General features: G+C 37.2%; 3 protein-coding genes and 1 long non-coding RNA gene across 5 annotated transcripts; 3 read left to right on the top strand and 1 right to left on the bottom strand.

Annotated features, from left to right (window-relative positions):
* The first annotated feature begins 799 nt into the window (after nucleotides 1–799).
* On the top strand, nucleotides 800–10,341 carry dnaaf4 (dynein axonemal assembly factor 4). Of its 2 annotated transcripts, none has more exons than XM_049483627.1 (10): nucleotides 800–935; nucleotides 1,056–1,236; nucleotides 2,425–2,572; nucleotides 3,378–3,508; nucleotides 4,620–4,851; nucleotides 6,785–6,921; nucleotides 7,604–7,713; nucleotides 8,064–8,217; nucleotides 9,169–9,274; nucleotides 10,179–10,341. In XM_049483627.1, exons 2-10 carry the CDS (start codon nucleotides 1,114–1,116, stop codon nucleotides 10,286–10,288), a joined length of 1,251 nt encoding a protein of 416 aa, XP_049339584.1. In that variant the 5' UTR covers nucleotides 800–935; nucleotides 1,056–1,113; the 3' UTR covers nucleotides 10,289–10,341. The 2 variants fall into 2 exon arrangements, with proteins under 2 accessions (XP_049339584.1, XP_049339583.1); XM_049483626.1 differs by having other exon boundaries at nucleotides 801–995.
* A 2,397-nt stretch (nucleotides 10,342–12,738) lies between these two features.
* Nucleotides 12,739–14,478, bottom strand: LOC103045862 (piercer of microtubule wall 2 protein). The gene is made up of 2 exons (XM_007251866.4): nucleotides 14,384–14,478; nucleotides 12,739–13,304 (listed from the first exon to the last, which is right to left on the bottom strand). Exons 1-2 carry the CDS (start codon nucleotides 14,445–14,447, stop codon nucleotides 12,952–12,954), a joined length of 417 nt encoding a protein of 138 aa, XP_007251928.3. The 5' UTR covers nucleotides 14,448–14,478; the 3' UTR covers nucleotides 12,739–12,951.
* Nucleotides 14,479–15,579: 1,101 nt separating this feature from the next.
* Nucleotides 15,580–20,598, top strand: LOC103046170 (C2 calcium-dependent domain-containing protein 6). The gene is made up of 13 exons (XM_049483676.1): nucleotides 15,580–15,730; nucleotides 16,994–17,284; nucleotides 17,694–17,756; nucleotides 17,950–18,048; nucleotides 18,207–18,258; nucleotides 18,368–18,492; nucleotides 18,633–18,764; nucleotides 18,868–18,912; nucleotides 19,003–19,071; nucleotides 19,180–19,271; nucleotides 19,405–19,533; nucleotides 20,224–20,308; nucleotides 20,423–20,598. The coding sequence occupies exons 2-13, from the start codon at nucleotides 17,051–17,053 to the stop codon at nucleotides 20,435–20,437; spliced, it is 1,140 nt and encodes a 379-aa protein (XP_049339633.1). The 5' UTR covers nucleotides 15,580–15,730; nucleotides 16,994–17,050; the 3' UTR covers nucleotides 20,438–20,598.
* Nucleotides 20,599–20,992: 394 nt separating this feature from the next.
* Nucleotides 20,993–21,484, top strand: LOC125804609 (uncharacterized). The gene is made up of 2 exons (XR_007440736.1): nucleotides 20,993–21,115; nucleotides 21,275–21,484. It is a non-coding gene; the product is annotated as an uncharacterized LOC125804609 (long non-coding RNA).
* Nucleotides 21,485–22,566: the final 1,082 nt, after the last annotated feature.

Consider the following 22,566-nt stretch of genomic DNA (forward strand, 5'->3'; position numbering starts at 1 on the left):
TTATATTCAGACAAACCAAGTCTCCCTGATTGCTCCAGCATTTCGGTAGTGGCTCCCTGATGCCCGCGAGTCACATATAATCTCCCGGAATTCAGAACAAGTGCCCCAAAGCCCACACAGACGACAGACTTTTTTTCTCTAACCGCGTGTGGGAAGGAGAGAGAGAAAACAGAGAGGGTTCTGATTGGCCTGTTTTCTGCAAAGAGTCTGTAAGACAGCCAATCAGTTTTTAGTGTGGGCGGGCAGTGTTTTTCCCCCCTCCCGGACGGGATTTGTTCAGTGAGTGAGAGAAAGCAGATCATGGCGGAGGCAATATTAATAATTATTGTAATATGGTATAAAATGTTTTTGATGTTGTGCAATTTTTTGTGATATTGTAACTGTCATTTTTTGTCAAATAAAGGCTTTTTTTCCAAAAAAAAAAAAAAGGAAAGCAGAGGCAGGGCCTTCCAAAAAGAAAAAAGATAAAACTCATTTCACCTCTGAATACTCTAAATTTAATTTAAAAAAAAAGTTAATGAATGAATTAATTAATTAATTCATATAAAAGTAAAGTTCCGTTATCCTTTGGCGTGTGTGAAAGTGTTTTTTTTTTTTTTTTTTTACCCTGAAATCAACTTTTGCAACTTGGGATGTCTGTTATATTATGCTCTTTAACAAAGACAGATATATGGTATGGCATATGAATAAGTGTATTAATTAATTACACATTAATTATTACGTACAGATATAGATATAGATATAGATATAGATATAGATATAGAACAGCCACAGCCTTCGGTCACAGCCTTCGTTTCAGCTTAGTGTTTGCTTAACCCCTCCCCTAACGACCACTGCGGCTTCATAGCAACCACGCTAAACTGAGGGCTGGAGAGGTAAACGAGGGGCTGGAGAGTTAAACTAAGGACTGGAGAGTTAAACTGAGGGCTGGAGAGGTAAACGAGGGGCTGGAGAGTTAAACTAAGGACTGGAGAGTTAAACTGAGGGCTGGAGAGGTAAACGAGGGGCTGGAGAGTTTAACTAAGGACTGGAGAGTTTAACTGAGGGCTGGAGAGGTAAACGAGGGGCTGGAGAGTTTAACTGAGGGCTGGAGAGTTTAACTGAGGGCTGGAGATGCCGCTGCTGGTAACGGACTACAGCTGGACGCAGACAGAGAGCACGGTGTACATCAGCGTTCCGCTAAAGGGGGTGAAGCCGGCCAGAGTGGACGTTCTGTGTACAGATGAGTATCTGAAGGTGAGCTGAACACCCAACCTGTACCGAGTGTGTTTTACCAGCAGGGGGCGCTCCAGAGTGGATCCAAAACCACTGGGTTCATATGGAGCAACTGAGCACTGAGTTTATACACGTTTAATATTTTTTTATACTGAAACATTTACTAATTTCCTCAATACAGAGGAGCATTAAAGGTTTCAACATTAAAAAGACATAACTGTTAAAGCTGTTAAACTCCAGATATAACTAAGACTCTTAAATAAGTAATGTTAATGAAATAGAACTACTTCACTACTGTACTAAAGTAGTAAAATACTGTATCTGTATCTACTGGAGTATTATTTTTACTTCACTACTGTACTTAAGTACTAAAATACTGTATCTGTATCCACTGGAGTATTATTTTTACTCTACTACTATACTTAAGTACTGAAATACTGTATCTGTATCTACTGGAGTATTATTTTTTACTTCACTACTGTACTTAAGTAGTAAAATACTGTATCAGTATCCACTGGAGTATTATTTTTACTCTACTACTGTACTTAAGTAGTAAAATACTGTATCTGTATCTACTGGAGTATTATTTTTACTTCACTACTATACTTAAGTAGTAAAATACTGTATCTGTATCTACTGGAGTATTATTTTTACTTCACTACTGTACTTAAGTAGTAAAATACTGTATCTGTATCTACTGGAGTATTATTTTTACTTCACTACTGTACTTCAGCACTAAAATAATGTATCTGTATCGACTGGAGTATTATTTTTTACTTTTACTACTGCACTCAAGTACTAAAATACTGTATCTGTATCTACTGGAGTATTATTTTTACTCCACTAGGCTCCCTGTTTTAGCTGCATATATGCTAATTGTAAATTAATGTATTTTAGTAGAATGTAAACATATTAAAAAGAAGGGGGGGGGGGGGGGGCGTGACGTGTGCGGGTGTGATGGATTGTATAAACCAATAGGGAGTCGGAATGGTATATGTTTATACTTCTCTACATCCAATCACAATCAGATTCACTCTATCTGGATGGAGAGATTTATCTAAATAGTTTTTTTTAACAATGAGAAGCCGGAATAAAAATAAGCTGAAATGAAATAGGAGTAAAGAGTCTATTGTTAAAATGTAAGAAATATTATTTAAAGCTTTTAAACTCCAATTATTAACCTCTAAATGTGCTCTGGCTCTTCCTCAGGTTAGTTTTCCTCCATTCCTGTGTGAACTGTTCCTTTCTCAGCCTGTAGAAGAGGAGAAAAGTGTGGCCAAACTCGGGAACGGTGCTGCAGTTTTCACTCTGCCCAAACAGACAGCAGGCCTGTGGGAGAAGCTCAGCAGAGATGTGGGTATGTGTATTTTGTTAGACCGAGTAATTCCTTTTTATGAATATGTTCAAGCCTCAGTAAAGCTGACATTTATTCTATTTTTATTTGAACATTGACCCCCCTAAAAACTAGCTGTTTTAATAAATGATGGTTGCAAGGAAAATTACTATTAATTAGATAAAAGATGAGCCCAGTGGCTTTAAAAAGTATGTTTATGTGATGGAGCACATGATTGTGTCACGGATGAGGGTGGAGAGGATGGACGTAAATGCAGATATAACTTTAATAAAACAGAAAGCAAACACAAAACAATGCAAAACAAGACTACAAGACTGAAATAACTAAAATAACAAAGATGAGATTAAAGAATAGTCAAAACTAAGAAAACAATAACACTAGAATCAAAAACCAACCTGACACATACACAGCAAGGTAGCACACAAAAGACTCCACACTGAACACTGAAACAGAGGGGCTTAAATACACAAGGAGAGTGAGGAACACCTGGGCCAGGATAACAAGTGGGCGGGGTTACAAACAAGACACAAGGAGACCACACTAATGGCTAGGTCGGGGCTAGGGCGGAGGCAGGAGAATAACAAAACAATGCCATGTGTTTAAAAAAGCACATGGCTGGGAACACAAGACAGGAAAACAGAGGGCAGAAGCACAGAGAACAAAAAGAGGAAAAAACACAGTACAGATACAGGCTAATGTGTGACAGATTGCTAACTGCTATATAAAATAAATAACACATTTAGGTTCAAGGGTGGTTAAATCTATTGCTATAGAAATAACATTTTAGAAATAACATTTTACTTTACAGACAAAAGCAAACAAAGGGAGATTCGAGAAGAAGCTATTCTCAAAACTCAGAACAAGGCTGTGGAGACCACCAAGGCAAGAGCCACAAAAATTCAGCAGGACAAGAAATACACATTGGAGACCATGATGAAGGTTTGTCATCAAATCATACACTTTACTTTACTGACCATACATCAGCCATAGAAGTCATGCTGCTTTAAAAGTACTTTAACTGGAGCTGTGCTAACATTAAATACCCATGACTCACTGTAAACTCTGTAAAATCACTTGTTAGTGGTGTCAAAAAACTGCAGAGCTGCCATTTTATTTTTAGGGATCAGGCTTACCACCTCCAAAGCATCCCAGCCCATTATGCTGCCTGCACCATGTTTGACAGATAGCATTAACAACTGATCTTGCATATTTTCATTGTTCCTGCAGTAAATATAATTTAGTTTGATCCAAAGACCACAACACCTACTTCCAATCATCTAGTGTCCAATGTATTTTCTCATTGGCCAATTGCATTTAGTGCATCTGTCAGTTGACAACCTGTGGGGTGTCTCTTGTCTCAAAGATGTTTATCTTCTTGCACAGTTGTGTATCAGGGCTCCCACTCTTTTTACTGTCCTTGTTAGAGCCAGTTTGTTAAAAGCATGGCAAAATATTTTAGGTTTCTTTGCAATATCTCACACTGAGTAGCCTCCCTTTCATAACACAACAGTAGACTGACAGGTTTCTAGTGAAAGTTGTTTCATTTTGGGCATTTTGGCCCTGTAACAAGCCAAACAACCGCAGATGCTTCTAACCTAGAATGTTGTGCTTCCTTTGATGCTCCCCTATTAGTGTAATGTTTTACAGCTGTGCATCAAAAAAAGCATTTCCTTGCTGATAATAGAACTTTATGCAAAATAGCCCTCCATACTCAACAGGCTTTAATAAAAACAAAATGATCTGATACATTTAAATGAATTGTGTGATGGATTTGAATTCTTTGAATCAGATTTGTTTATCCATTTTTTGGGATAAAGACCCCTTAAATAGTGCATTTAGGCATTTAGATCTGAAAACATACTTTATAAAATGAAGAGTTAATATGCAAAAACAGATACTTTAAGTGCTATCATTTAAACATACCTTGAAATTAACATTTCATATTTATTATATTCCTTGTTTGGAGACTTATACACTGTTGTAGGAATATTTAGAATCGGTTCTGTCTTTGGATGATTTCATCTACTATTGGTTCTATTTGTGTGTGCAGCTTGAGGAAGAGGAGCGAGCAAGAATTCAGAAGATAAAAGATGAAGAGTGTGCAAAAGCCTCAATGGAACTGGAGGCATGGAAAAAGAATCAGAGAAGATTAGCAGAGGAAGAGGAGGCCAGACGAAGGCTACAGGAACCCCCTGTACAGAAGAGTAGACCTGTTCATCAGCAGAGAGAGCCAGAAAAAGCATGTGTGATGAGAGCCTCAAATAACCCAAGCAAAACTGAAGGTGTGTGACTAAAGAAGTATGCTTCAGGGGTGTAGGAAATGTACAAGTATAAGATGCATCTCGATTTGAATGTGGACAATTCTAAATTGATTCGCAAATTACAAAAATTGATTCAGACCTGTCAACATGTAGCCATGCATTTTGTACATGTCTAATACGCTTGTACGATTTCATGTTCTAAAGTATGCATATATTTTGATCTCGCGTTTCCTTCATGTTGTCCCAAATTTGTCTGTGAAACTTTTTTTTAGCCTTTTTCACTGTCGCATTGTCCATGTTTAGCATAATCCAGCAAACTACCTATAGAGGCACCTGCTACTTTCCTCCAAACTGTTAAAACAGCATCACTCTGCTTCAGACTATTAGCCTCTCTCTCTCACTTTCTCTCACACTGTCTTACACACACAAACACACACACACACACGCATATATGATGTTATGAATATGCAGCTACACTTTATTTAGTTTAGTTCCTCCATTAAAGCTTCCAGTTAAACTTAGTAACTCAGCCCATTACAATATTCTCACTTTAAAAAGCATCAAAACTAAACTAAGATACTATTATAATAATATACAGTTTTTTTATGCAAATCAACCACAGGTCAGCCACAACATTAAAACCAACTCCGTATATACATTGAACTGGTATATGGTTTTAAAAATACTATAAAAACATGAATCCTAGATTTTTGTATAAATAAATTAAATTTGATTATTTGAAATAACTATGCTTTTTTTTAACTTTTTCAAGTAAATAGAAATAGTGTGAACGAGCCTATTAAATAGCAGGATCATTACAGATATTTTACTTTAAAGTAGCAAGAAATTCAGCTCCCAAGATTGCAGATATCAGTGCTTTTATCAAGGCAATGCACTTTTGTCCATTTCTATAGACAACAGTGTGTCATACAGTGTCAGAAGCTACATAGCCAAGTCTTTAGAGACTCTTCTGCTCAGAGCTGGGCAATATGACAATAATTTATCATATCATTATAGATTTTCTTATTGTATCAATCCTTTTTTCCCTCATTTTATTCTGTGCAATATAATTAACATTTTAATTTAATATAATTTAACACATCTAAATTCATTGATTTTTCATTTTTTTTACATTTTGTGCATTGTAAAATAATATAAAAGTAATCCAGTGTTAAAAAACAGAATATGTTTTATATTTTAGATTCTTCAACATATTCGTCAAATCTCTTGTTTATATGACAGTTTTGCACATCTTGGCTGGATTTTCTCAGTCAGCTTTATGAGGTAGAGTCACCTGGAATGCCTTTCAGTTAACAGCTGTGCTGAACTTATCTTACTTGAACTTCTTGTCTCTTAATGTGTTTGAGAGCATCAGTTGGAAAGTTGTGAAGAGGTAGATTTACAGGTATACAGTGTGAATAGTTCTATAAGAGTAATGCTGTAATCCATATTATGGAAAGAACTACTCAACTAAGTAAATAACTTTGAAAGTATCCTCAAGTGCAGTCATGAAGACCATCAAAAATATTATGATGAAACAGGACCGCCCAAGGAAAAAAAAAAAAAAACAAGAGTTCCCTCTGTTGTACAGGATAAATTCATCAGAGTTACCAGCCTCAGAAACCACAAGTTAACATAACCCCATATAAGAACACCTAAATGCTTTACAGATTATTTTGATTTGTTTAACATTTTTAAGTTACTACATGATTCCTTATCAGTTCCTTTATAGACTTGTTGAAAAAATATATATATAAGAATGTTGAATAAGAAGGTGTGTCCAAACTTTTGACTAGTATTGTACATCACAGGCAGTGGATTGTATACTTTTCATATCAATATTGGAATTATATTGCATCAACCAATATTTACTTATAAGATATTCTTCCAATATTGCCAGAATGCCAGGATGGAACTTGTTGATTCAAATGAAATCTAACCAAATTTATCATAGGTCAGACCACCAGCAGAAACATGCAGAAACAGAAGGATCTACCTCCCCCCAGATCAGCCGGCTGTATTAAGATCAGTTTCACTCCACGTGTTTTTTCAACTGCCTTACGGGAGTCCCGCGTACCTGAGGAAGAGGAGGTACCAATGCTGTATTATTGCCTTAAACCCCTTAACTTTTGAAATGGAAACAATGGAAATGGAATGTATTTAGTTGGAATTTAATTAAAGGTATCTGGTTGTAATTGTTCACACACTGTGGGGCAGTTTCCCTGTGGCATTAAGCCTAGTCATGGACCCTTAAATGGAAGATTTCCATTCAAGCTGTTTAGTCCAGGACTAGGCTAAATCCCTGTCTGGGAAACCACTGATAAATGTCCAAATGTTTATGGACGCACTTGCTAATGAAGGCATTCAACTACTAGTTAAGTAATTGCACCCACTGCTGAAAGAAATGTGCAAATGCACAAACAGTTTGTCTAGAGCCTGTAGAGAAGTATTGCTAATAAAATATAAATATAAATATAGTAGATAAACATGAACCTACTGGCACCATACCTACCTAATCCCAGGAGTGGGCTTGATGGGTATAAAGCCCACTAGCATTGAGTTAAAGAGCTGTTGAACTGTGTTCTCTGGAATGATGGTGGAGGGGTGGGATGATGATCATCTGAAGCCTTTTTTATACAGTACAAACAGTTACTATAGTTACTATAATAAAAGATGTATTAAATTTGATTTCAATTAATTAACGGTTGTCCCAGTACTTTGGTACATATAGTCAGTGTCTCACAGAAGCATATGTGTATGTTCATGTGAATAGTGGCTGAGGAAGCAAGCAGAGGTCAGAAGGATGGCGAATGCTGATCTGGCTCAGCTGGACGATCTGAAGGAGGAAGAGAAGAACCCTGACTGGCTAAAAGACAAAGGAGAGTAAGTTTAATTTAATTCCATTTGTTACTAAGATGGGTTACTGCACAATTTAAATTTTGGACACACCTATTTTCATTCAATGTGTTCATTGAATGAATTGAATTTTTCCTTTTTATGATTTTTTTTACAATATAAATTTAATATTGAAAACTATATTAAAGCTATACAGGAATCAATGCAGAAGTGTTATATGATGTTTGTGTGGATTTATGTACCAAAACTACTCATTTTATCATCGTTTTGCATGATAATGACTCTGTATTACTAATATTTTACCCTGTATGTTTATTTCACTGTAATCTTTTTTTCCAAAATGAAAGAGCTCTTCCCCTTCTGTTTCCTTCTTGCAGTAAATTATTCAGGACTGGTAATTATCAGGCAGCAGTTAATGCCTATGATTTGGCCATTAAACTCAACAGACGCATTCCTGCCCTGTTCTCTAATCGAGCTGCGTGTCACCTGAAGCTGAGAAACCTACACAAAGCCATTGAAGACAGTTCTCAGGTCAGCACGTTTTCCTTCAGTGTACAAATACATAGCAAAATCATGATACATGAACTCATATTGTATCAAATGTCTCCTACATTGATTGTGGATATCGCTGCTGTCCAATGAGAAAAAGGTGTATTTCCAATACAGCAACTTTACAGGACAGATAATACCACCTTTCCGTATTTTTCGGACTATAAGGCACACTTAAAATCCTTTAATTTTCTCAAAAATAGTCGCACTGATATTTGCCTTAGAATCCGGTGGCCCTTGTATTAATTTTGGTTGTGCTTTTTGACCTTTTGAAATAGATTTTTTTCAAAATTACTATCAGTCCAAATTACTATCAGTCCATTCATCAAGAATTGTTCAATGAAGTGTAAAAGACAGTTTGAGTGTTCAAATTGTGTGGTAAACTAAAAATCTACTAAAACACCTCACAACTTATACAGATGTGGGCATTCCTAAGCCATCCCCTGAGGTACACAACACTATGATTTTTGAGGAAGACTTATATAAGCATATACATCTCAATTTACATTTATTTTGTCTAGTTTTACCAATGGATTTTTTGCAGTGAAGCAACTGCAGAAAGGCAAAGATCTAACCACAATGATAACTTGACATTCATACAGTACATAGTATTAATTAATTTTTATTTAGTAAATTAAAACAATTAACTTAGTGTACCTTGCATTAATGTTGATATTTCAAAATACTATTTAATTGTAATTACAGTAATTGCATGATTCTTAAATAATTATGTAATTAATTACATTCATATTGGATTTAGATTCTGTATTGACTGACTTTTTCTTTCATTTCAACACAAACATTATATGGATTCAGGGTTTAGAATCAGCGCTTCCCTCAGAATGCTGTTTTTGTTAATTTATTTAAGCCAATTTCTTTATATTTCTTTCTGCTGAACTCAACACAGACTGTACATCACTGTGTCTGTTGTAGGCTCTGGAGCTGCTGACCCCAGCCGTCACTGACAACGCAGCAGCCCGACTAAAGGCCCACGTGAGGAGAGGAACTGCTTTCTGTGAGCTGGAGCTGTATGTGGAAGGTAGAGTACACTGTATTATTGCAACAGATATGAGATTCATTGGAAAATAACAGTTCTGTGAAAGTCTCTTTTAAAACACCTGTATATATACCCCCTATTGATAAAATTATTGGGACACCTGCTCATTCATTTATTGGGTATGAAAAAGAGTTCATGCTGCTTTTGTTGGTGTAACTGTCTCTACTTTCCAGAGAAGGTTTTCAAATAGATTGTTGAGCATAACTGTGAGGATATGATTGCATTCAGTGACAAAAGCAATAGTGAGGTCAGGATGTTGAATGCAAAGAAGGTCTGTCATCAAACATTTATGTATACAGTGTTGTTTAGCTCCAACAGTCACACTGAAGTTATAAACAGTGTTTCAGCCTGGGCTGCTTTTACTAAAAAGGCAAAATACAAGACATCCAATAAGAACAGAGGTTATTTACATATCGGTTTTAAAGGCAAGGTAATAAAACAACCTGTAAAATAAAAATTATTATTATTTTCCCTTACTTCCACTTTTACTTCAATACATATTTTTCAGGCAATCAAGCTGATCTTGTACTTTCCACTGCTTTATGTAAAAAAATAAATAACACAGTATTGTACTTTTACTTTCAGTACTTTAGGACTACATTTTATAATAAACTACTTGCAATACTTATGTACAAAAGCATGTTCATGGACTAGTCTCAGATACTGCACCTGAAGCTGGTGCAGCCTATAGTGATGCCATAATATTGGCAGTACAGGGGCAACAAATTGAACCTTGATTCGGATCTTGGACCAGATATTCAGGTGCGAAAAGATTACCACCTGAACTGCAGTGTAACCACTAAGGAGTAAATGTGGATGGTTTTTGTGGTAGTTCAACAAATAAAATAATTCTTAGAAAGTGGTGTTTTTGCCGTTTAACCCACAGGACTTCAGGACTACCATGCTGCTCTCAAGATTGACCCGAACAACCAGGCTCTGCGGGCAGATGCCGACAAGATCCGAGAGATCATCCAAGGGACGATGTCCAGTTCGTGATGAGTGACAGTGTTGTCAGTGCTATAAATAAATAGAGAATCAATAAGACTGCCCATGATGTGTTATGCTTTGGTGTAAATCACTCACAGCAGATAAAAGTACCGGTAGTCTGTTCACACAATGTTTTTATTGTGACCCATACACAATTCACACATACATCTGTCTGAATGATTCATGTGGTGTTACTGGTGCAGATTTGCTTAGAGTAATGCTAGAAGAGGTTTAGGTTGATAGCTGGGTTTATAACAGAGAAGGTATTTGAGCTGCAAAAAGCCGTGACCTGTAGCTTGCCTAATAAGCTTTCTTTTTTTATTTTATCCTACTTTTCCCTCCAATTTAGCTATGCCGATTACCATACCCACTCAGCTATACTCCCCCTATCACTACCAACATCCTCCCAACACAAGGACTTCCAACACATTAGCACATGCCTCTTCCAACACAGGTGAAATCAGTCACCGAATCTTTAAGAACTGCTGCTGATGTATCGTTACTGAGTAGCCAGCACGCTCGGAGGAAAGCACAGCAACTCGGCTCTGATACATCAGCTCACAGACTCCTTGTGCTGACCAACATCACCTTGGGGGTGAAATAGGAAGAAAGCACCATCTAACACTCAGAGAGGGAGCAAGGGATTCTGCTGTTAGCATGCTGCTGGACCACACAGAGCCCCACTAATAAGCTTTCTAATGTGATTGTAACAGACACAACAGTCCAAATATATGAGCTCTAATATTTCCTTTTTCCAACATCCCAAGTGCCCAAATCACTTCTGCTGTCTGTTTTCTATAAATGTTACATCTCCTCACATCATTTTTTTCTTTTCCTTGAAGTAAAAGTAAGTTTTTTGCTGTTCACACGTGATATAAAAGATCAGATTTGGGCTCTGAGTGGTCCTGGGGAATAAGGCACTATTACGATAATCTGAGGATTGAGGTTCGAATCCTGGCTGATGCTGCTTGCCGTCAGCAGCTGGAGTCTGAGTGGGCACAACTGGCAATGCGCTCTCCCTCATCCCTCCCATAGTGTGATGATGGGATGTGCACTGGCTACTCTGTAATGCTGCATCAGCTGCAGTTGGAAAAGAGTCCGTGGCTGACTTCACATTTACAAGAGGAGCCATAGCCTTTACCCTCCTAGAGTTGCGGCTCTGCTAATGATGGGGGGATTGCAGCTGAGTGGGTGGGGTAATCGGCATAGGTGTTTGGGAGAAAAGTATGCTAATATTTATATATACTAAAAAAGGGGTTTTCTGCTGTGTGAATGTAGCCAAAGTCAGAATCACAGTGACTGGACCAATGACTGATGTTGATTGAACCTAAAATGGCTACCATTGTGTCACACAGAGCAGTGTTACTCAGCATACAGAGCTGCTGTTTTCTAATTTTCACTGCTCTAACACACCTAACTCAACATCTCAGTTAATTCACTATGAATCCAGAGCTTCACGGTGAGTGGTATTGGAACAGTGAGGCCAATTACATTCTTTCTGCTGTAGACTGAAAAAAATGGGTTTGGCAATAAAAGATGAATATGAGACAAAATATCAACATTTCAGCTTTTATTTCTATGTATTTACATCTGGATTTGGCACACAGTTCAGAAGATATCAATACTGTGAGCCACTGACATCAGTAAACTTTTACATTCTTCTTCTGTGATGCTTTTCCCAGCAGTGGATTTTGGGTTCATTATCTTGCTGCATCAATTTGGTTGCATTTTTCTTTAAACTGACAGTAAAAAGTTTCTGTAGTCATTGAAGATAAATGAACCCATCCCAGAAGAGGCAATGACACTACCTCCCCTGTGTTTCACAGATGAGCTGGTATGTTTGGAATCATGAGCAAATCTTTTTTTCTCCAAACTTTAGTCCTTCTATCACATTGGTAAAGGTTAATTTTTGTCTCATCAGTCCAAAGGCATGTATGTGTTCTTCTTGTAACAAACTGTGTTGTTTGCTATGTGTGAGTTATTAATCTATTCAGTTTATATCATATTGAGGAGCTAAAGTAACCTTCATTTTATTATAAACATAACAGAAATACCCTAGTGTTATTGCATATGATCACGAATTTTGTGTTTTTGGTTACATTTCCTAAATAAAAATACTTTAAAGAGGAATTCCACCAGTATTTTGTTTTGTTTTTAATTCTACACAATAAAATATTTATTTTCATACTTGTGACTTAACAGTGAAGAAAGAGGTAAAATTCCGTGAAATCTGTGAAAAACTGCTTGATATTTGGCCTTTCATTTGATTTCGGACAAAATAATTTTGGTTCATCCATACTTTTCAGACATTTGGTTTCATGCACCACTATTATAAAAAGGTTTGACTTTGTAACTTTCTTTAAAGTTAAGCAATTCACACCGAAACACTGTGAATGACTTCTTCAATGTTATGAGAGATTATATCACCTACTATAAATGTTAGATAAAACATAACAACAGTTTTAAGGCATATTGTTGCAACAGTTTTTATTGCAGACTGGGTTATTACAGCACATATCAGTGCTACAATGTAGAACACTCTGAAAAAAAAATTAAACATTCAATTTTACTAAAGCATTTGTAAACTTGTCCTTCGGCTTCTGCAGACGCACTTCAGACACATAAGATCGTCAGCAACTAAGATTAAAAAAGACCTTGAGGTCATTGTTCACTCAGATGGTGTTTTGTAAGTTGGGGCAGTCATGCACCCTGCTCCTGTCCAGACTAGTGTTGAAAGTGGTGTCCTGGTACATCCCGCTCTGGCCCAGGTGCTGAGTGAAGGCCTGGGATATAGGGTGGTAGGAGCATGGTGAAGACTCGAAGCTCGGGGGTCTCAGTCCATACTCACTAGCTGTAGTTCTGTACAGTGCGCTCTGCAGTTTCACCCATGGAGAAACTGAGGTGGCCTTTGGTCTCAGAGTGCAGGTGAAGACTGGGTTGCCTGGATTGGCACAGGGGGCAGGAGCTGTTTTCTGCGACCCATCCTGTTGCTCTTCTTTTTGGGACATCTCAGCCAGACAGGATTCTAAAATGTGGAAGCACAAATAAATGTGTTTAATTTTTTTAGTGTCACCCTTACCCTCAAAACTGAGTTATGATTGGCTTAAATATTGGCTCTGATCCATCATTCCAGAGAACACAGGTACACTGCCTCGGAGATTAATGCTGGGGGCTTTATAGCCCTGAAGCCCTACTTATTTACTTACTTACATACTTACTGGCTTAGGTACTTAGTTACTTACTTATGTACTTAGTAACTTATATACTTACGTATTTACTTAGCTAGTAACTTACTTAGTTATTTACCTACATACTAAGTTACTTACTTACATACTTAGTAACTTACTTGCTTACATACTTAGATACTTACTTATGTACTTAGTTACTTACTTACGTGCCTAGTTACTTATGTACTTAGTAACTTATGTGCCTAGTTGCTTACTTACTTGTGTAATTACTAACTTACTTAAATACTTAGTTAGTTACTTGCATATACACTTAGATACTTACTTGCGTACTTACTTAGTTACTTACTTATGTACTTAGTTACACATCTACATAAATACTTACTTATGTACTTATATGCTTACGCACTTACATACTTAGTTACTGACCTATGTACTTTGTAACTTAATTACATATTTAGCTATTTGCCTATGAACTTAGTTACTCACCTACATACATATTTACTTAATATATAAGTTACATAATTACTTAAGTACTTACTTGCTTACACACTTACTTGCGTACATACTTAGTTACTTACTTACTTAAGTACTTATTTACACACTGAGTGTGAGTGTTAAATCAGCAGGGTAGTTAGCTTAGCTAAAGAGGGTGACGAAGTTAATGTTGATGGAATTATTCGTTCCACCTTAAATGACGCAGTGGGGTATACACTGTAGAGTCGAGCTGTAGAACGTGACTGATGCACTATTCCAATATTAGCGTGAATACAGAGGAGATAAATAACTAATCTGAAGGTTAGTTCGGTCAGTATTAAGTTGAGTGAAGATGCGTAAGTGAGAAAAGTGTAACAGTGAGCTAAGCGCTTGTGATGCTGTGATAGTAAACACAATAAATAATGGTAGTAAATTTATTTACCTGCAGGTGGAGGAAAACTGCTGCTGCTGCTGCTAATATGCTCCGGTTGTTGATCTGTCTCCATGGAAATTACCTCTCCCCGCCCCCTCGCCTAGCCTCGCCCCGCCCCCTCGCCGCGCGTCCTCGCCTCGCCCCCTCGCCCCGCTCCCTCGCCTCGCTCCCTCGCCTCGCTCCCTCGCCCCGTTTTTGTATGGTAAATTCTATATTTATTACTATATTAAGAAATCTGCATTAATAAATATTTACAGTGAAGTGAGTTTGGAGTCTCTTGATTGTAGCACTTTATATCAGACTGCAATCAATCAGTTGGGAGGATTGGAATTTATTATGGTTTGCAATTATGTCATTGACTATTTTCTTTCTAACTTCCATAAACAAACACTTTTGGCCTGGTCTCTTGTCTACAAACATTTTTCTGCACCTAATTTGGAATAATAAAGACATATGTTTTAAAAAGGAAATCAGTGTTTTTTGACAATTGGTTAAAAATAAAGTTTTATTAGCCAATTATTCAATAAAGAAGGTAACCGATTGGTCTATAAAGAGTATCTGCTAAGTCCCAAACAAATACACTTAAACTATACCTCAAAGCTTTTTCCACCAGGGTATCCTACACTGAAAATCTTTTAGCGATTTTGGAGTGACATCACTGTGGGCACAGTCACTGAGTCCGTGAGAAAACTTTTCTAACGAATTTATTGTTTATAAATATATTTTTTTGAATTGTGTATGAGTACAAATAAAAACACTTATGTGACTGTAGAAAAATGACTTCACTTATTATGAACAAATAAAACAGAGATAAATAAAATAAATAAAACAGATACTTTCACTTTTATCTAATTGGCAAATATTTCATTTTTTTTAAGTAGTATTTTCTCTGCAATGAGCAGAAGTTTCAATAGTTCCACAATCCACAATTAACACAATTAAAAGGAAGAACATATAGTTGCTAACTGCTTACAGCAGCTGTGATTGGCTGGGCAGCATTAGGGTGAGCTGAAAGCCAGGGTTCTGATTGGCTCAGTTCAGCAGTAGTCAACATTCTATTGGAAAGGGACTAGATGGTGTAGGAGAGGAGCACTAGGAAAAAAGGAGGAGCAGAAGTTTCTTTTTTGACAAAAAAAATTATGTAAAATCTGATTGGCTGCTTTGAACTTGATGGACAGGTGCCCCGCCCACTGACCCCTCCCTTTTTGTGCTCCATTTTGCAGCGTTCCGTTTTCTCACTCATGACGTTCTGAGATCGAAGACTTCAAAGATACTGCATGACGTCACAGTTAAGTAGATTGAGAGAGCTGAGGTCAGTCGCTTTCACGTTTTCTCTTGAAGGAGCAACATTAAAAGGTAAGTCTGGAGCTCATACCATTCTCTGCATTACTGTTTGTAGTTTAGTAGGTGTGTGTGTAGAAAGCTGAAATAGTTTGTATAAATTCTGTTTAAATTATTTATTTTAATCAGTTCTAAAGCAGAAAATTAGGCTACAGGGAAGGTGGAGAACTCAAAACACGAGGCTGAAGTTGGTTTGATATTCGCAGCTCTCGCTTCACTGAACCACCATGAACTAAAAGGAGCTTTCACACAACCCCGCTGCTGCTCAGATTATATTAAACACCTTATAGACGAATACTGACGGAGATATTATAAAGAAAAGCAGTACAGCTGTTTATTAACAATGTATATAAACAATATGTTATTAAATGTAATTTAATATACACAATCTTCATCACTTATTTTCCAGTTTTACTTAAAACATGAATTTGCTGTTCTAGTGTAATTCATTATTTTCTAAATAGAGAAATCATATGTAGAGAACTAGCTTCCTACTAGTTCTCTATATGCCTGGCATTAGCCTGGCTGGAGCTAATTTTAGACTGTAAAATAAACTGGCAACATGATATACAAGCTATTTTGCACAAAAATAATGAATTCCAGTGTGATTTTGAGAATACTAGAACTCTTCATGTCATGTCTATTTTTTTATGGCCCAAGATGAAGAAGTCCTTCAAAATCACACTGGAAAATCACATAATTATTAAAACAAATATTTTACAGTATAAAATTGCCAGGTTTTCCTTAAAGTAGGAAGCTAGTTCACTATTTAACTAATTTAGGAAATGAATAAATTACACTAGAACAGCAAATTAAAGTTGTGTATATACAATTACATTTAATAAACAGCTGTACTGCTTTCCCTTATTCTATCTCTTTCACTATTAGTCTGTGAGGTGTTTAATATAATCTGAGCAGCAGTGGGGTTGTGTAAACACTCCCTTTAGTTCACGGTGATTCAGTGAAGAGGGAGCTGCGAATATCAAACCAACTTTTCAGCCTTGTGCACAAAAATAATTGTAGAGGGACCAATACATTCATCCCAGAATAAACAAAGCCCTTTTATATAGCAAAGTCTCACACGTCACTGAAATGAACAGCTTAATCTTTTAAAAGCTTATAATTAGCCTTTACATGTTTTTTTTTTCAGTAGGACAATGCTAATTCTGCTAGTGAGTCATCTGTTTGTAGGTGACTGTATTCTTAGACAGAACCAGTAAAGCTGTAAATTGGTCTGTAAGTCACTGCATTTGCTAACTTATGCTTTTTCCCAATCAGCGGTCTTCAGAGACAAGACAAATAGTGAACAGAAGTAATTCGACAGCCCTCGAGGAAATGAAGCAAGACAGTGAAAGAGGGAGCTCCCCCAGTGCCACATGCTGTGGGTTCTGGACCTCATGCTGTCGCAGATTCATCGCCCTCTTCCGCAAGAGGGTTGGAGTCTATGACAGCGAGTGTCGGGATGAACAGAGTGAAAAGAAAGGGAGAAAGAACATAAAGAAGCTTGTGAAGAAGATAAGAAAACGACAGAAGGAGAAAGTGGACAAAAAAGCAAAGTCCACTAAAAAGGTAAGAAATAGTCTGTTTTTTTCCAGAGGATGTTCTGGGACATCAACTGTAAGGGGTTTCTGACTGAATAAATAATCTGTATAATTTCCCCAAACTGCTGCTAAACTTAACAACAAGCCACACGGCTGTGCCTGGTACCAGCTTTAGTTATTTATAAAAGACAGACATTACACACTGCAAGTTGAATTTTAAAGAGGTACCAACACTGATGGGTCCAGTGTGCACAAAGACAGACCAATCAGGATGTAAATCCTGCCCACAGGGAATACTGATAGGTCTAGTGAGCGTATGCAGAGCAATCATGTGGTAAATCCCGCCCACAGAGAACACTGATAGGTCTAGATTTTTACAGTTTACTTCAAAAAGTGTTTTTCATTTATGCTGTATGTGTGTGTGTGTTTTGGCACAGGAATGTATGGAGCAGGTAGACCGCCCAAACCCAAAGACCACTGTGGAGGAGAACCTGCAAGAGGTGAGCTTCAGGAGAACATAGGGGTTAAGACTGGTCTGGGGTTAAGAACAGTGTGTTGAATGTGTTTATCCTCTTTGTGCTCTGTGCTTATTATTGAGTAAGACTTGTTTTAACCAGTTTATTGAAACTAAAGCAACAGCAGTTAAACACTCTATATGAAATAATTCCCATTTTTAATGATCCTACTTTGCAGCCTTTTAAGTGCAGCACCTCACCTGGATATGCTTTGGCAAAGAAAGAACACCAGGAGAAGAAAACTGCACCACAGAGACTGGTGCTGCTTGTAGATCTGGTTTGTGTTTTTCCCTTCGAAACCTAATATGTTATTTTCAGCAGCTCTCCCCTTTATTTATTGTTTTCCCATTCTGTGTGTCACTCTCCATATTGAAGAATAGTTTATAACTTTTGCTGACAAAACACTCGAAATGTGTGTTTCTTTCCTTTCAACAGGCAGGGGTGCTCACAATTTATGTGAAGAACTGCAGAGACTTGACTGAATTTTGTATCCTTTAAGTATTACAGGACTAGTGTTTGGGTTTGTATTGATATCAGTGGGTTTTGATTGCATAGTGCTGGGTCTGGTTTAGCTGTTTTCCTGAGTCCAGCACCAGCTCATATAAAGACCCGATCTTTAGCCGCTGTGAGGGTCACCTTTGATAAGCTGATCCAGAGCACGAAGCGGCAGCCGTGTACAGACCCCATGTCCTTTAACGAGAAGATCCACATCTCTGTGCAGGTATTATTACCATTCAGTGGGTTTCTTTTTGTTCACAAAATATGATGAAACATCATACACACATATACAGCATGGCTGTAAATGATGGCCAAATGTACATAATCAATGTAAAGATAACTGAAACTCTGTGTTGTTTGTAGATCAGCCAAAAATCTATTTGTGAGGAGGAGGAATCCAGTTTCCTAAAGGTGGAACTGGTGTGTATAGATCCTCACACAGGTGACCTGAGAGTCATGGGCAAAGACACCATTGAGCTGCTGGAGATACTGCAGGTGAGACACACTTCCTTCACACAGCTGCTTAAAATAATTTTCCGCTCAATATTCATGATCCAAAGGAGAACATAATGAAAACTTAATAATTATTTTTCCACAGAAACCATCATCTTCCCACATATTTCATGTGAAGCTACAAGATCAAGTAAAGCCCACATTTTGTTACATAATATTATTTTATTTTCTGCATCTATGAAGAAGAGAGTAAGAGATTCTCTCTTTCTGCATTTTTCAGGTAGTCTGCACGGTAGAGACTGATCTTGTTTTCAACTATGGCTTTATGGGATACGGATATTCTCACCAGGTTAGTGTTCAGAACCGTTAAAGATGTGTCGTACTGACACCTAGAGAAGTCGTTTTGTGATCATGAAAATACCTGATGATGAGTCTTTCGTCTTTTCTCTCCCTACAGATACAATTCACAAGAGAAATAAATAAGAGTCTGATGCGGAAATCCTGCTTTCTGCGCTGCCCCCCACCTGGAGAAAAGAGCGAGCCAGACGAGTGAGACATATTCACTTATTTATTGATATAATAATGTAACAATAAGATTATCCTTTATTTTACACTTGTCTTATAATTTTAGTATTAAAAAATCTCTACCTCAAACTCCTTCCCCACTGTCTCTCTCTCTCAGCAACAAGGCGACCACATCTTCCACACTTCCCCCAGTGGAATTTACCGCTTTAATACAGCCAGACGCAGGGAAAGAAAGCACGGACAAAGCAGAAAGCCTGGTGGAAGTCACTGTAAAGAGGAGAGGCAGGTAAGTGTCATGCTTCATCAAGAGTTAAGCTAAAACTAGCATGTAATTAGTCCTGGCTTTGTTGGATCTATGATTGGTGATCCTGCACATTCATTAATATCACATATTAGACGCATAAAGGCCTTCCGCAAAAATGATGTCATTCACTTATAGTACAATTAATGATTGTCACAATGATACCTTTTGGTGCCCTTGCATTGCCCGCTGCATTTACTATTCACTTTTAGTCAGTGAAGCTGTTCTGTTCTCCTAATTGCTCTTTGACAGGCTACGCATGCACACATACACTACAGTTTACTGCTGCTTTAGTCTTTTACTCTGTTTAATCAAGCTAAAAACAGACTTTTGTTCAAAAATAATCTGGTCTATGACTTTAAAACCAGAATCCTTTCTGAACGCTGAGTTCGGAGGAGATCCCAGTAAAGTGAGTGAGCTGTTATGTCGATTTTATTTAGAAGTGGTTTTATGTCATTTACTTGTGTAGAATATTGAAACATAGTTTGAGCCCATTTCTAAAGGGTATAATTGCATTATTTTGCAATTATATGTATAATAAGGGAGGATCATCCTTTATTAATCCATCAGTAAGGACATTTGCACATATATTGTAAACATATTATATAGTTAAACAGTGACTGGCCTCAGTTTGATGTCAATTTCATTATTATTGGGTTTGTGTTTGTTTGCCAGGCTTCCACGACTGAACAAAGCCTGGAAGAACTGTGATAGTTCAAAGGAAAGGTTGCAGTTCTTGGAAAGATTGATCCTGAGGAAGGTGTGTAGATGGTGAAGTACATGAACATTTACAATATCTGGTGCTCATGCGGTGTTTTGTGTGGTGAGTTGGGTACTGTGTTTAAAGCAAGGTCATTTGGTCATTTGGTCACAGGGCCGGTTTGCATAGAAGAAGAGAGAAAAAAAAAAGGGGGAGATGGTAACCAAACCAAGTCAAAGACGTTAGAAAGAATGAGGACGAAATGTCCCGGCCTGCTTCCCATTGCCACCATCCTGACCTGCAATCCCCCTGACCAGGCCAGTACACCAAGCTACAATTAAGAGTCCTCTGGTAAGATTCCTAAAGCTACATTCACCTACTGGTAACTACTGTAAAGAAGATGCACAAATTAAAGATTTTTACTCAATATTTAATTAAAAGATGTACATGACAATCCCTGGAGTAATGTAGCCTAAACGTCTAAGCAAACAATAGTGAAATCACTGTGTGAAAGTCAAAAAGAGACACATGAATAATTAATTTTATTCTTAGATGATCAGAGTGTTGGAGGCAGAGCTCAAGTTCACCAATGGATTTCTGAGCTATAGATATTCTCACCCTGTTGGTGTTTAGAACAGTTGAAGGTCATACTCATATCTAGATAATATTGTGGGTTGTAGTAATAAAGGTGATGACGATGATTATGTTGACGATGATGAGTGTGTTGTGTTTTCACTGCCTACGGATGAAACATGCTGGAAGAACACTGAACAATCTCATGGATGAATCCACCTTCCTCCACTGCCCTCCACCTGCTTAGAAAAAAACATTCAGCACACCAATTTCACCATTACAGCTGAACTGTAGGTCAGTGCTGTACATTAATTAATACATATAAAGACACTTACAGTTTTAACTCTGGTTTAACTGTTTTTTATGACATATCATCACAAATTAAAGATATTACAGCACTTTTTTTTAAAAGAAGTGCACCCCTTTATGATTGTACCTTTGTGTATTTGGTAGGCTGTTGCAGATACTTTGAGCCTTGAGGGAGTCCCAAAGGAGGACCAGTTTTTGACCAGAGGAGGATGGGTCCCCCCTTTTGAGCCATGGTTCCTCCTAAGGTTTCTTCCTCCACCTTTGAGGGAGTTTTTCCTTTCCTCTGTTGCCTCTGGATTGCTCACTGGGGGTGTTCATTTTTGTTTTTTAATAAAAAACAAACAAACAAAAGAACCATTTTGCGTGTGGTCTTTGTTGTAGTTAATAATTGATGTTAGGTCTTCAACTCTTTTTAATTAACCACAGAAAGACTAAGTCAATATTGTGACTTTTCTGTGTATTTACTCATTTTTAGAGGTGAAAGGGCTCTTTGAACATAATTCAGTGATGCCACTACTACACTAGCAAAGCTAAGCTTGCTGGTGGCAGGCATGATAGCGATGCGAACTGCTAGGGCTTAGGAGGCAGTTGACTAATAAAGTCAAAGAGGTCTCTTATGGGTTTACTCATCAAATTGACCCAGTTAAATCTAGATTTAAATTGTAAATTCATGTGTTAGATTGTACATGTGATTTGCAGCCAGAATTCCCTTTTTGTCTATTTTGATTTAGGGATCACACACAAAGACTGTGGCAAAATATATAGCTTCATTCATTCGGGATCTTATTTATAAGGAATTTTATCTTTTTGTTTTGAAAGTATTTTATTTGCTGTCACTTATTATGAGAAGGGATTCTTTTACAATGTAGAAAATGAATTAGAAGGAATAAAGAAAAACATTGAATGAGAAAGTATGGCCAAACTTTTGACTGGTACTGTACATTTAAGGAGAGTTCACAAACATTTGGAAAAAAACTGTTCAAATCCCCCTCCTCCTCTCTAAAAAAAAACAAAACAACAAAAAAGAACTGGCATGCACACTTAACTTGTATAAAGATCTTAAATGTGAAAAAAACAATTTACTGTTGTTTAGTTTATTATTTATTTTTATTTTACATATCTTTTTTTTCTTTATAGATGTGGTTGCATATGTTAATAAATAAATAAAGAAATAAATAAAAATCTACGTTAACTACTTTCCTCAGTGAGTATAAACTGAAGATAATATGGATTATAAAGATACAGCATGGTGTCTTGTATGTTTTTTATCCCTATGTTTTTAAACAGCCCTAATCATTAAAGAAAGAGGTAATTGTAAAAGAGGAATGTAACCCATTAAACCAACAAAACCAACAACAACAAAACCACTGTTCAGCGTTGTAGCAGTCTTCACCAGTCACATGGTACCTGTTTGGCGCTTGTCACTGTTGCGTGCT

This window comes from Astyanax mexicanus, chromosome 9 (genome assembly GCF_023375975.1).
Source record: "Astyanax mexicanus isolate ESR-SI-001 chromosome 9, AstMex3_surface, whole genome shotgun sequence".
NCBI lineage: Eukaryota > Metazoa > Chordata > Actinopteri > Characiformes > Acestrorhamphidae > Astyanax > Astyanax mexicanus.

Coding starts and splice junctions, on each gene's coding strand:
- dnaaf4 (XM_049483627.1), top strand. CDS start 1,114: ATGCCGCTGCTGGTAACGGACTACAGCTGGACGCAGACAGAGAGCACG. Junction 8,218..9,168: donor CCATTGAAGACAGTTCTCAG/GTCAGCACGTTT, acceptor TGTCTGTTGTAG/GCTCTGGAGCTGCTGACCCC. Junction 9,275..10,178: donor GCTGGAGCTGTATGTGGAAG/GTAGAGTACACT, acceptor TTTAACCCACAG/GACTTCAGGACTACCATGCT.
- LOC103045862 (XM_007251866.4), bottom strand. CDS start 14,447: ATGGAGACAGATCAACAACCGGAGCATATTAGCAGCAGCAGCAGCAGT. Junction 13,305..14,383: donor CAGTTTTCCTCCACCTGCAG/GTAAATAAATTT, acceptor TCCACATTTTAG/AATCCTGTCTGGCTGAGATG.
- LOC103046170 (XM_049483676.1), top strand. CDS start 17,051: ATGAAGCAAGACAGTGAAAGAGGGAGCTCCCCCAGTGCCACATGCTGT. Junction 18,259..18,367: donor CAGAGACTTGACTGAATTTT/GTATCCTTTAAG, acceptor GTCCAGCACCAG/CTCATATAAAGACCCGATCT. Junction 19,534..20,223: donor ACTGTAAAGAGGAGAGGCAG/GTAAGTGTCATG, acceptor TTTGTTTGCCAG/GCTTCCACGACTGAACAAAG.